The 12,941-nt window shown below is 36.9% G+C and overlaps 2 protein-coding genes across 2 annotated transcripts; one reads left to right on the top strand and one right to left on the bottom strand.

Moving 5' to 3' along the window:
- Positions 1-933: 933 nt before the first annotated feature.
- Positions 934-9,167, bottom strand: LOC104887406 (protein CLP1 homolog). The gene is made up of 10 exons (XM_010672022.4): positions 8,773-9,167; positions 7,582-7,653; positions 7,304-7,399; positions 4,264-4,505; positions 4,022-4,160; positions 3,843-3,899; positions 3,394-3,528; positions 1,552-1,787; positions 1,220-1,264; positions 934-1,141 (listed from the first exon to the last, which is right to left on the bottom strand). Exons 1-10 carry the CDS (start codon positions 8,938-8,940, stop codon positions 1,054-1,056), a joined length of 1,278 nt encoding a protein of 425 aa, XP_010670324.2. The 5' UTR covers positions 8,941-9,167; the 3' UTR covers positions 934-1,053.
- A 617-nt stretch (positions 9,168-9,784) lies between these two features.
- Positions 9,785-11,225, top strand: LOC125494680 (uncharacterized). Its single transcript, XM_057392872.1, has 2 exons — positions 9,785-10,015; positions 10,545-11,225. Exons 1-2 carry the CDS (start codon positions 9,785-9,787, stop codon positions 11,223-11,225), a joined length of 912 nt encoding a protein of 303 aa, XP_057248855.1.
- Positions 11,226-12,941: the final 1,716 nt, after the last annotated feature.

Here is a 12,941-nt window from a genome sequence, read left to right as displayed (position 1 = left end):
AGTCTGGAGTCCTCATCTCCCGGCCTGTCCCTGACATTTTGGAGCCCTTGGACGAACTAAGAAAAATGGACCCTCCCTAATGTCAGCTACGATTCTTGACGTATATTGATTTAAACATATTAATGGTCAAAGTTTGTTTGAATATGAGTTTCGTAACTCATGAAATCTAGATTCATTCTAGGTTATATTCTTTATAAGATATCAACTGGATCAATGGTTAATTGGTTGCATTTTTTATGACATGTCTTCCTAAATTAAGTAATATATTGCTTCTTAAATTTACCACGTCGTCCTCTACGTTGACTTGTTAGTTGGAGCTCGGGTTTTGGATTACGAAATTTGTAAGCGCTTATTACTTCTTTAATATTTTTCAGAGTTTGAATTGTGAAAAAAGAGAAATAATAGAACTTCTCACTTTTCAACAGTTCTACTTTGACATTTGCGTTTTTTTATTAACATCTAATATATTTGACTATCCTACTTTATTGATTCGTACATTTTTTGTATAATAGAACATTTTGAATGTAAATATGTAATATACATTGAGATAAATTTAATAACATTTCATATTAACATCTGTTCTTATATATTAGTAACTTCATAGTTGAAGTAGAGCAAAAGAACAATGTAAACATAAAAATTAAATAATTATATAAAATCGAAGAAGGTGTAAAATAGCAAAAGCATAGATACTCTATATGAGAAGGAAAAGAATCACTTACTAAAAATTAAGTAGCTATCTAAAATCATTGGGAATAAACGAAAACCAAAAAAGAAAAAAAAAGGAAACTAAAGCTTTAAAATCATTGAAAACAAAACAAAAGCAAAAACAAAAAATAGAAAGCTAAAAGACACAAAATAAAAAACAAAAAGAAAAAAATTGCAAGTGACACATAAAACTAATGGGGGTTTCGAACCAGGGGCACAATCCAGTGAGAACAAACCAATGAGCTGCCGCTATAATAGATAATTATAATGTAACGCAAATTTAGTTATCCTAAAATAGCAGATTACAAAAACAGCAATTTGGGCCTTTTTTCCTGGGCCCTGGGCTCAAGTTTCTAACCAAGCTAAAGTACCCAGCAACAATATTCTGCTTGGCAGTTCTCCTGCTGATGGTGCAAGGTACGTTAATTTTCTCCTGCAAATTCACATTTATATATAATGAAATCAGTCTAAAGATCTATAGAAAAAGACAATGATTAATGACAGAACCAACCTTTGAACATCAACATCAGTGATGTAAATAAACCCAGCGATATTACTGCAATAAGAAAAAACATTAACAATTATTAATGTATGTCATAGCTTTAATGACATAACAAGCAAAAGTTAATGATCGAAGAAACATCAAACATGTAAAGAAGATAGAGAAACAAATGATCAGTTTGATGTTCTGATATCATAGTCTTGCTAGCTCAGTATTAACCTATTTTACACGCTCTATACTGCTTTTTTACCACTTTTTCGTCCTCCTTCAATTAACTCAAGAAATAATGAACTATAATGCAGCCAACTTATGTACTATATAACTGAAATCCTCCAAATTACCTCGAAATAATTCCTTCCTGATCCTTCGCATATGAAACAGCAAGCACAAGATGGAGCAAATCTTGACTGATGTTGACAGGAACCACCCTGGTAGGGTCTGCAGCAGGCTCTGCACCAATTGGCAAAGCTGAACGTGGCGCTTGTGGCCCACCACCAATTCGGTAGACAGACAAGTCACTGAAATTAGCAACGTTTGAATGAGGCGAAAGATCATTTGCCAGGCCATAGAAATATTCCTGGAGAAGATGTTCGCGTCATTCAATTTAAAACTTCAAGTTAATTTGGAAGAAAAATGGAAAGACATGGCTATTTTAACTAAGCAATCTGCATACCAAATTACGAACCTACTTTTAGAGACAGAATTCAGAAATACCAACACACAAGTTCAGAGTTCAAAGCCCAGAACGAGCACAGATCTCCAAAATCAAGATCAGCTCTTACACAAATACTGAAGAATTTTACCAAATGGAAACTATCTCCCCCATTTGTAAATACATATTCCACTTCTAGGCTCTATTCATTTTGGAGGAAAACGATTTTCCACATATTCCAGTGTTCAGTTGGACAAGGGATTTAAAAAGGAAAATTAAGGTGGAAAAGAGTTTTTCATCCCTTTGTAAACATTTTCCTCCACTCTCTCATTCCCAACATCTCCATTTTGCCCTTCTTAGCTTAATAGTTTTCCGTCAAACCAAATAAAGGAAAACTAATACTTCCTCCGTTCTATAAATATTGCAATATACCCCATTGACAAACTTTTTAAAAAAACTCATGTGAAGTGGATAGAGATAGAGATGGAGAAAAAGTGGGGGACATGTGATAGGAGAGATATAGAGAGAAGATATTATTAAAGGAAACTTGCAATTAATATGAAACTTCCAAATAAGGACATGTTGCAATTAAAAAAGAACAAAGAAAGTAGTCATTTGGGTTCTCCACCGGAATACATTTTTGATGGGAAACCATTTTCCGTTTGAAAATGTTTCCATTAAACCAAACAGAACCCTAATTTCAGTTACTTAAGAACTTCTAAGAAAACATAGAGATAAAAAAAAGTTAAGTAATGAAATCTACTATGAAGGAAAATAAAGAACTAATTTTAGAATGGGCAAAGTATAAAAGAAAATCTGTTAATAAACCACCCAATAAGCTAATATTTGTCATTTACTGAAGACTAATACCTAATAAAAAAAAAGTAAAAACAACTGCCTATCATGAACTTGTATCAGATATCACTACCTTTGGCCGAAACAATGAGGAAAAAAAAAGAAAATTTTGGAGGATTTTCAAAGCACATAAAAATGGGAGGAGAAGATTCCCATAAAAGGAGGCTAGCGCTTCTTATGTGCCTTATTGGCCAGACTATATAGATTTTTTCGGCAAAAGATAGTGGTCTTTAAAATCATATTAGGTACTTGTTCAAAAAAGATACATATACTTCTATGAGGTAGTTGTCAACATTTTCAGTGGAGGCTGTATGACTCGAGTCACGAACAGTATTTAGACCTCAAACTTATAAAGATTAGGCACACACAGTAATCATTCGGACAAGGGGTTAGTCATAACAGATTGCTGGCTACGCATAACACTAAAAGTAGCAAAAACTTTGTGATAGAAGGATGGTCCACGGGTGGAAGTACAGTATCCTTTCTGATATGTTTAGAACAAAAACTTCCTCCGCACCTGCGCAATGATGCAAGCCACCTGCCTTAAACTAAAAATTATAAAAAATGAAGAACTCTAAATCTGCAACATCACAATTCACAGTTCACGAATTTGCAACATTTCCTTCTGCCACAAGAAAAAGGTGAATAAAGGACAAAAACATTTCTAATTTATTACCCTTATCCTGTAGCCCCTGGATTTCTGACGGTACTTTGGTGTTCGGGAGACAACACCTCCAGATTTCTGTAATTTCACCACATCAACCTTGGGTTTTCTCTTCAGCACATCTTTAAGCATACTACAAAGTTTTTCCTGCACAGTTACATAACCAATAGATGAGATATCGATACACCAGTTGTGTGCATGGAGGCACAAAGCCAAGTGGTCACTATTACTGTGCTAGATCATAGAAACAACATTTGACCATACAACTACAGAGCTGCAGCAACTATTTCTGCAAGATATGCAGGAAATCATTTGCATTAACAAGTATAGAAAAGATTTGACACTTCACATGTCAGTAAATAATAAGAAAATGTACAAAAAAGGGAATCCCGTCCATGGGAGCGTATGTCAAGAGGGAGTGCAAATTAATGAAAGGAAAATCATGAGTTCCATACACATACCTGACCCAAGACTAATACAACATCTGCATTAAACGCATCAATAGCGTGAAGAAGCAGCTGCAGAAGGACATAAAGAATTGAGAGGACACTTAGTGAAGCATTCAGAGCTAAAGACTAAAGTAGAAGCAATTGATTGTCAACCAACATAAACTATATAGTTCCAGAAGCATGCGAGATACCTCATAGCCTACTCCTTCTATCCAACCCATCGTATTTATCACCATGCCAGCAGCTCGTGATTCAATATTACCAGAAAATTGTCTTTCAAGCGTTTGAGAAAGCTCTTTCACAACCAATTTATAAAGATCTACATTGGCACTGCAAAGCAGCTTAAAGTCAGAAGTTACAACAAATATACAATACTGCAAGATGCATTAAACTATAGCACGAACATCAACACTAGAAGTGTAAACACTATTACCTAGGAGTTGTGTGCCCGTAGAAGTATACCAAAGGCATTTCAAGAGGAATTCCTTCAACTGGATCAATAGGCATCTCAATTGGAGTCGCCGCAACGCACGCAGGCATTGTTATACTTCCTTGGCCTATATCCAAGTCCACAAAAGTAGGCTTCCAGCCTTGTTTGGCAGCCCAGCTAAGAAGCATCCTCGACAAAGTACTCTTTCCAGAATCAGTGGGACCCACCACAATAACTCTAGGACCCTGACCAAACATCATTAGTAGAAGGTAAGCAGAGAGCCAGGCAATTTGCAAGGTCAGTAACTCTATACATCCAAGTCATCATTTTTGAATTTTGGTTTAAGAACTATGGGAATTGGGACACAGTGAAATGACTACCAAGCTCCTCTGATGAAAGACCACCAGCTCGTAGTGAGCCAAGCGCCCAAGCCTAGGCCTTTTAATCAGAAGTATTCACAATAAGCCCTCTACTTTAAGACCATCAAAGTCAACTTTAGTGTCCATGGCTCTGAGCATACTACATGGACAAAGGCATCAGATTGAAGTACTAGATATAAATTTGTAGATTTATTTCAAGAATATCTTTCTTCCTTTATATGTAATTTGGTATTTTACGGTAAGCTTTAATTCAAAGTCCTTTGAATTCCGTATTTCCCTCAAAGATTCCCAACTTATAAAGGTTAGGCACAAAGGCATGCTGATAGCTTCCTCGCCATACCATCACCAGATCTTAGAGTGTGTTACCTAATTCACAGTTTGTTCCAGTACGTGATAGGGGTACAGGAAAGCAATCAGTCTAATTTTGGTTCATGGAATGGCAACTTTAGATTGCAATGTGCCATAGGGATTTGCTCATATCAGTAGAGCAGAACTGAGAGGGCGAGTGACACAGGAAAAACCGACAAGAGCGTGGAACATTGAAACCAGGAACGTGGTACGTGGCCACGTTCCAGGAGACGCATTCCGGAACGTGGTACATGGTATGTGGTATGTGCTCTAGGAGTCCATCTGGTTTATTCTAGAGGTTGCGTTCCACGTTCCCGTTTCCGTACCACGTTCCGGAACATACTATGTTCCATGTAACAATGGCGTGGAAGAGAGAGAATAATCTCAATTGGAAGGGAGGGGGGGGGGATATGTGAATGAGTGAAAGAAAGAAGAAAGTCCTTAGTCATTAAGGCTACTTAAACCCTGAACTACTTTTTTGTTTCTCTTTCTGCTAAGAACTCCCGCTTCAAGTTCTGTGTTGTGCATTCTCATTGAATTTTTCTCCTTTAAGCTGACTCTTTTTCCTCAAAGAAGTCTGATTCTTTTTCCTAAAACCCTTATTGTTTATTCAAGTTGATTGATTCTCTCTTGCTTGGTTTCAAACAAGCCTATGATCAACCAGAAAGCACAAGTACTGAAGAAATTATGGACATTAGACAGATAGAGGAGATGATAAATGAGACAGAGAGAAGAGACAGAATGTGATGGAGAGGAGTCTTGGAAGTTGCAGGCAAAAAGCAGAGCAAAATTAAGAGATAGAGAGTGGGAAAGTTGAAGCAAATGCTTCTTTATTTCTGAAAAGCACTAGCCAGCAGAGAGACAGAATGATTTTGTTTCAGATTGTTCCCTTGTAAAAATTCCATTAATATCATTCACAACTTTTAACTGTTTTATCAGCTAACTTCCGTATTAACCTAGCTCAATTGATTTTGTCAGAATCACACAAAATGGACCAGTGCCAAAACTGAATAATTGATTTATTCGGAGTTAAAAAAGAAAAGAACTATCTGCAATAACATGTCAAAACTCAAACGATTACTCTATTAGCACAATATTTACAGTAAAGCAAAGTTAGAATATAATCATAGTAAATTAAGTAGTTAGAGACAATAATGGAGGAAACAAGAAATACCCTCATCCCTCTCCTAAATAAGTTTTTTTTGGTTAACTCTCTGCTAAATAAGTTCAGATACCCTTTTCCGTATCCGAGGCAGGTATACTGTTATTGTTTAAATTGACCTGTAATGCAAGATACACTTCTTTGTGGTTTCTTTATTAATCTGTTAGTAAATTTTATTATAATTGTGAAAAAAGAAAATCACACACACGACCAAGCCCATGCCCACACACGCACGCGCCCACCCCCAGCCACACACGCACGCACCCACCCCACCCACTCCCACCCACACGCCTCATTCAAATGATCAAGGCTACAAACAATAGTTACCCCTAGACACTTAGCTTAATACTCAATTACTATGATATGTCCCCAGTTAACGCTCTTTTAAAGTACTACTCAACCATGACAGTAGCTTAGGCATTTCCTTCTTAAAGTTTTGGACAGTCTGGAGATATTATATTAACTCCTCAAGTCTCCTAGACAATACTTTATCTTAGTTACGCAGTGACCATATAATCAGGAGATATATTTGTTCTAGTAAGCATATGAGAAGGAGAGCTTGTTACAAAAGGAGGAAAAGTCATAGCATAAAACATTGTAATACTAAAAGAACTACAAATCACTTTTTCTTTAATATAGTCTAGTGTCTTTTACATCAATTTTCAAATGGTTATTCTTTCTTTCATTACTTTGGTTTTATCCGGGGAAATATTCACATACGAATACGTATACTATACACTCCACTCTCCATTAAGCCCAAATAAAATCTCTCTCACAAACATGAAATATGAGAAGTCATACAAGGACAGGAAGTATGAGAAAAAAAACAGAAATGAACGTACAACCCCCTCCATCCCTATTTATGGTCGCAGTTAGATTTTGCATTCATACTAGGCACAAAAGTGTACTAATAACGGCTTTTTAGAGCAAGGGAGACTTCGAGTTTACTGACTAGGAAGAAAATATTTGGACAATATGCATGAAACATAGAGAGAACTGTTTGTCTCACAATATTTCTAGGTTTTCCTAAGTCCTAAATCCTAGCTAGATGGGTAAGGAGTTGCAATTATTTAGGATACAGTGGGGATAGACTATAGAGACTTTCATCTCTAGCCTATCCAATTAGAATTGATATTACTCTAATATACAATACCTGAGATGACTCAGCATCATTGGAAGAAGATGCTTTCGCTCTATTCCTTCGTGCTTCTAGTATGGCATGAACATTTACATAGCTAATCATTGGCGTCTGTACACACATACAAAACACAGTATGTCAACCAAAGAAACATATCAAAAACAATTTTACATCTTTATAATCACATGTCTACAAGACAATAGTCATATATCATTATCCAAGGAACCACAAAACCAGTCTGTAATAGACTGGCCAGGTCCAGCTATTAGTTTATTACAAGTGCACAAACATACCTCATCTGCTACATAATCAGACGTATCAGATCCACCATCCATTTCAATTGTGGCTCCATGCCAAGTAAAAATCTGGTAAATATAACAGGATCAATTATTGGATATTTGATCCAAATTACCTGCAAGCCTACTCATGAACATACAAAACCATCACCTACAACAATTCTTTCACGTATAGACAGTTACATATGATAAAATCATGAACCCTAACGTCGAACGCAACTAGGCATGGATTGAGGGTTCTAGACAGTGTCAGAGGCAAAGAAGAAGCGAGGAATAGTCCCACAACACGTAGGCTAGGATACTACCCTCTAAATTTCCTTTCAAATTTTGTTTACCTAATGACATAAGAAAATCCAAATGATAACTAATCTTTGATTCTCATGGTAATATATATATACTACAACTTCCATCCGGATATAGGAGTCACAATACCAAGTGCTTGTTCCATTGACATGAATAAAGTAATAAACATGGCAAGTGGAAATTCATGGAAAGTAGAAGATTTAAGTTGTAATCAACCAACCTATCTTCCCCTAGGTAAGAGAACTTCTCGTGGGAAATTCTTTTCTCATACTCAACCAAACAACTTTCATGCTTCCCATGAAACAAAATATACTTGCCATGAAACTTCCTAGGAAATTACACTTCCTATGTTTAACCAAGAGTCAAGACAGCCCCCAATTCAGATCACATTACCACACCAACAATTGTTTCAAGACAAAAGTAGCGACTAGCAATTGTTAGCATAACGGGAGGATACTTGAATGATTAATTGGTTTCCACAGCATCCATTATCAAATCCTACTAGAGTTATATGAGGATGGGGATTTTCCTCCACATTTCCTAACATGCTTAGGCCTACATATACATTTCTTGCAACTCGTGATAAAAAAAAAAGTGTTTCGAGACAATGAAAGTACTCTGATTCAGGCATTCAGCATATTGGACATTGAACATTTCTCCAAAGAAATCTACACGGGTGGTATATTCTTCCAGCCAACCAGCATTCCATTTATCAGTCAAATCACCATATAATTGTGCACATAAATGTTTTCTCTTCTGGCAAAATAACAATTTGCATTTGCTAACTAAGATGGTAAATTCATGGTACACGCATGATATAAATCACACAAATCGACTACAGCGGGGTCCGAATTGATTTCGAAAAGAAAAAGACATGAATCATACCGCAAATTTGAGGCGAGGAGGAAAGTTGAGCCAAATTTCAGGAGGGATTTCAGTCCCAAAAATCTCAGCATTGCCATTTAACAAGCGAAGACGGAGAGGAGAATTCTCACCCACCTCAATTCGCAGCTCACACTCTCTCTCCAATTTCACCTGCCTTGACGACGTCATCCTCTGCAACACTTGAAATTGCAACAAACAGTAAAACAATACGAAAATTTTCAACTCTGATTCTAACTCCCAAAAGTTAAAGAGCCAAAATAACGAAGAAGGAGGGTGAAGCAGCGACGGGCTGCAGCAGCGGCGCGACTTCGAGTTTATCGGCGAGAGGGGAAGAATGAGAGATGGAAGAGTTTCACGGGGAGGGGAAGGGAGGGGAGAGACTAGAGGGAGATGGGGGTTGTAATAATAATAATTAATTAATATATATATATATATATATACTTCCTCCATTTTTTTTCGATGTTACACTTTCAAAAATTGTGGTTTTCTAGGCAAAAATTGGAGGAGTGATTAGGAGAGAATAAGTGTAAGGGATTAAAGGTGTGGGGACCATTGCACATAGGGGGTTTAAGGGAAGGGAGGAGAGAGAAAAGAAGGACCACTAATTGGTTGCCTCCCAATTTCACTCGGCTGAGGAGAGAGAAATGTGGGGGAGCCAATTTTTTTTGGCACCAAATTGTTTTCCCTCCAAAATTTTCACAAAGCTGAAAATTTGCAAAAAATTTAAATTACCCAATTTCAAAGTTACTTTAAGCATATCATTACCATTCTCTATCCTCTATATAAACCCCCAATATTAAATGGGGGCTTATTTCCCAAAATGAGGAGAGAGAAAATATTGTTTAGCATCATGGTTTAGTTTTTTACAAAAAATCAATATTATTCCCACAATTCACTGCACACACATTGCACAGGACCAATTACAAAAAAATTTCTACTAAATTAAGAACTGAAGTTTCCCACAAAAAACTTCAAACTTCAGTCTTCAAAAAATCAGCTTCAGCTTAACCACATGGGATCAGCAGATGAGGGAGGGGAGTTTGGCCTTCAAGAGCTGCTGGAAATAGAAGGCATGGAGGATGAGTTGCTGATGCATGAGATGTGGACACATTACAACAGTGATGATGACACAGAGGATGATGATGATGATGATGGAGGTACAGCAGCAACAGATGGCATTCAAGCAGACCAACCAAATCAGCAGGGTAACCCACAACAACAAAACACAGAAATAGAAAACAATGTAAGTTCAACAACCCAAAAACCACATTTAACTTTAACAAAAAGAAGAATGTTGGTTGATGACCTACTTACCTCTGAAATAAATGGTAAATTTGCATGGGGTTTAAAAACAGAAATAGCAAAAAAGCATGGCATAAGTAGGATGACATTAGATAGGATATGGAAAGATGCAAAAAAACAGAGAGAAGCTGGGCATGCCATAGATGTGAGAAACAAAAAAGCAGGAAGATGTGGTAGGAAGCTTTAAGTATATGATGACAAATGGCTTCAGTCAGTCCCACTTAATCTGAGGACAAGTATAAGGCATTTGCTGGATATCTTAAAATCCCCCCTCCACTGTTTACAGTATACTGAAACGGGGCAAGCTGAGAAGTCACACTAGCAGCACCCACCCAAAACTGACAAGATCATAAGATTCAAAGAATGAAGTGGTGTGTTACAACACATATTACCAGCAACAAGGACACAACCACCAAATTTGTTGACATGCAAAATGTTGTTCACATAGATGAGAAGTGGTTTTATTTAAGTCCAGATATGAGAAGGTTTTATTGCTTCCTGCTGAAGATGACCCTTATAGTTGCTGTCAGTCCAAGAGGTTTAAGATAAAAGCCATGTTCATGTGTGCCACATCTAGACCTATTAAGGACAGTGAGGGAAGGATGATACATGATGGAAAATTTGGTATCTACCCTTTTGTTGAGTATGCAAGAGCTAAGTATTCAACAAAAAACAGAAGGGCAGGTACTATGTTGACAAAGGCAATTGAAAGTGTTACACTACCAGTTATGAGGGATATGATAGTTAACACTATCATACCTGCCATAATGAGGAATTGGCCAGAAGGTGTGTCCAAAGAAATCTACATACAACAAGACAATGCTAGACCTCACATTCATGCATCAGACCCACAATTTATAGCAGCAGCAACTCAGAATGGATTCAATATCCAACTCATCAATCAGCCAGCTCAGTCCCCTGACTTAAATGTGCTAGACTTGGGGTTTTTTAGAGCAATTCAGGCACTACAATATCAATCATTTCCTAAGAACCTAGATGAACTGATTTTAAGAGTGCAGGACTGTTATGATTTCTTTGACCCAGAAGTTTTGAAGTACACTTGGTTGCAATTACAATATGTTATGGTAGAAATACTAAAGTGCAAAGGGGGGAACAATTTCAAGAATCCACACCATGCAAAAGAAAGTTAGAGAGACTGGGATTACTTCCAGAAAATGAGAAGTGGACCAAGCTGTGATAGATGAGGCAGTTACATACTTGAATGAGAGGTTTGTGAATGTAGGAGAAGCATTTGACTACTTAGATGCACATCAAGAGTAGAATGGGCAGAAGATGTGACAACTTATTTTTGAACATAACTACACTGTGTATGAAGGAAAAGAATGGGGAGCAACTTTTTGGTATATATCTAGTATAGAAGAAGATGAAGGATCTACTTGCACAGATACACAGTATACTATTTACAAGACTTTTTGTTAAAGATTATGGACAAGATGAAGCAACACTTCTAAGCAAACCAGGAAGTTTTTGGGGGGTTCTTGTTTAGTTATTAGACTATTTTGTATATGTTGAAGGACTGGTTTGTATAAGCAGTGATGCAAGCATTTAATGAAGTTAAGCATTTATGGTTGTTTTTATTCTTTTGCATGTCGACAAGTTTCAAGTAAGATGTGTGTTTTTTAAATCCATCAGGGTTAATTCAATGGCTCATTGAGGAAGCAATGGATGATTTAAAACATCAACTTATTGGTTTAACACCAATAAGGAGCAAATCATCTATTGCTCTTCAAGCCCAATGTATGAGTCCATTCATCATTTGGATTTTACTTTTTAAAATAATTTTGGGACTCAAGGGGGGAAGCAAGAGGGACTCATTGTGTAAACAGTGGGGGACTTTACTTAACTCAGCACCCAAAAATAGAAGGCAACCAAAAACCACAAGGCAACCAAAAACAGAAGTACATCATTAGCCATTTGTTCATCCTCAAACCTCCAATCCAAACCAACACCCATAGGCCAACCAAAAATACATGGCAACCAAATACACAAGGCAACCAAAAACAGCCAACCAAAATACACAATCCAACCAAAAACAGAAGCCAACCAAAAACAGAAGTCAGCCACAAACAGAAGCCAACTAACAGATTCATAGGCAACCAAAAACAGAAGCCAACCAAAAACAGAAGTCAGCCACAAACAGAAGCCAACTAACAGATTCATAGGCAACCAAAAAGAGCCAACCAAAATATTCATAGGCAACCAAATACACAATCCAACCAAAAAATATTCATAGCCAACCAAATACACAATCCAACCAAAAACAGAAGCCAACCAAAAACAGAAGCCAACCAACAGATTTATAGGCAACACAACATATATTCATAGGCAACCAATAAGCCAACAACCATAAACAGAACCCAACCAACATCTTTATAGGCAATCAAAAACAGAACCCAACCAACATATTTATAGGCAACTAAAAAACAGAACCCAACCAACATATTTATAGGCAACTAAAAACAGAACCCAACCAACATATTTATAGGCAATCAAAAAACAGAACCCAACCAACATATTTATAGGCAACCAAAAACAGAACCCAACCAACATATTTATAGGCAACCAAAAAACAGAACCCAACCAACATATTTATAGGCAACCAAAAACAAAACCCAACCAACATATTTCATAGGCAACCTAAAACAGCCAACCAAAAATTTCATAAGCAACCAATAATAGCCAACATCAAACCAATAGGAATTTCAGGGACTCAAATTAATTAAAAGGCAACGAAAAACATAAGGCAATTAAATGAGTTAGGATGATAGAACCTCAGGGAGTCAAAGTACTCTCATTTCTCCTGATAAGGAAGCAATGAGTATCAGGATCAAGTTCTGATGAAGTGC

This window comes from Beta vulgaris, chromosome 2 (genome assembly GCF_026745355.1).
Source record: "Beta vulgaris subsp. vulgaris cultivar EL10 chromosome 2, EL10.2, whole genome shotgun sequence".
Lineage (NCBI taxonomy): Eukaryota > Viridiplantae > Streptophyta > Magnoliopsida > Caryophyllales > Amaranthaceae > Beta > Beta vulgaris.
Note: the sequence above shows the minus strand (reverse complement) of the source record. Positions and strands in the feature narration are given on the sequence as shown.

Excerpts from the sequence above, each read along its gene's own strand:
- LOC125494680 (XM_057392872.1), top strand. The coding sequence starts at position 9,785 with ATGGGATCAGCAGATGAGGGAGGGGAGTTTGGCCTTCAAGAGCTGCTG. Across the intron at positions 10,016-10,544 it reads ACACAGAAATAGAAAACAAT|TCCAGATATGAGAAGGTTTT; the intron begins GTAAGTTCAACA and ends GTTTTATTTAAG.
- LOC104887406 (XM_010672022.4), bottom strand. The coding sequence starts at position 8,940 with ATGACGTCGTCAAGGCAGGTGAAATTGGAGAGAGAGTGTGAGCTGCGA. Across the intron at positions 7,400-7,581 it reads CTGATTATGTAGCAGATGAG|ACGCCAATGATTAGCTATGT; the intron begins GTATGTTTGTGC and ends ATGTGTGTACAG. Across the intron at positions 3,900-4,021 it reads TAGAAGGAGTAGGCTATGAG|CTGCTTCTTCACGCTATTGA; the intron begins GTATCTCGCATG and ends GTCCTTCTGCAG.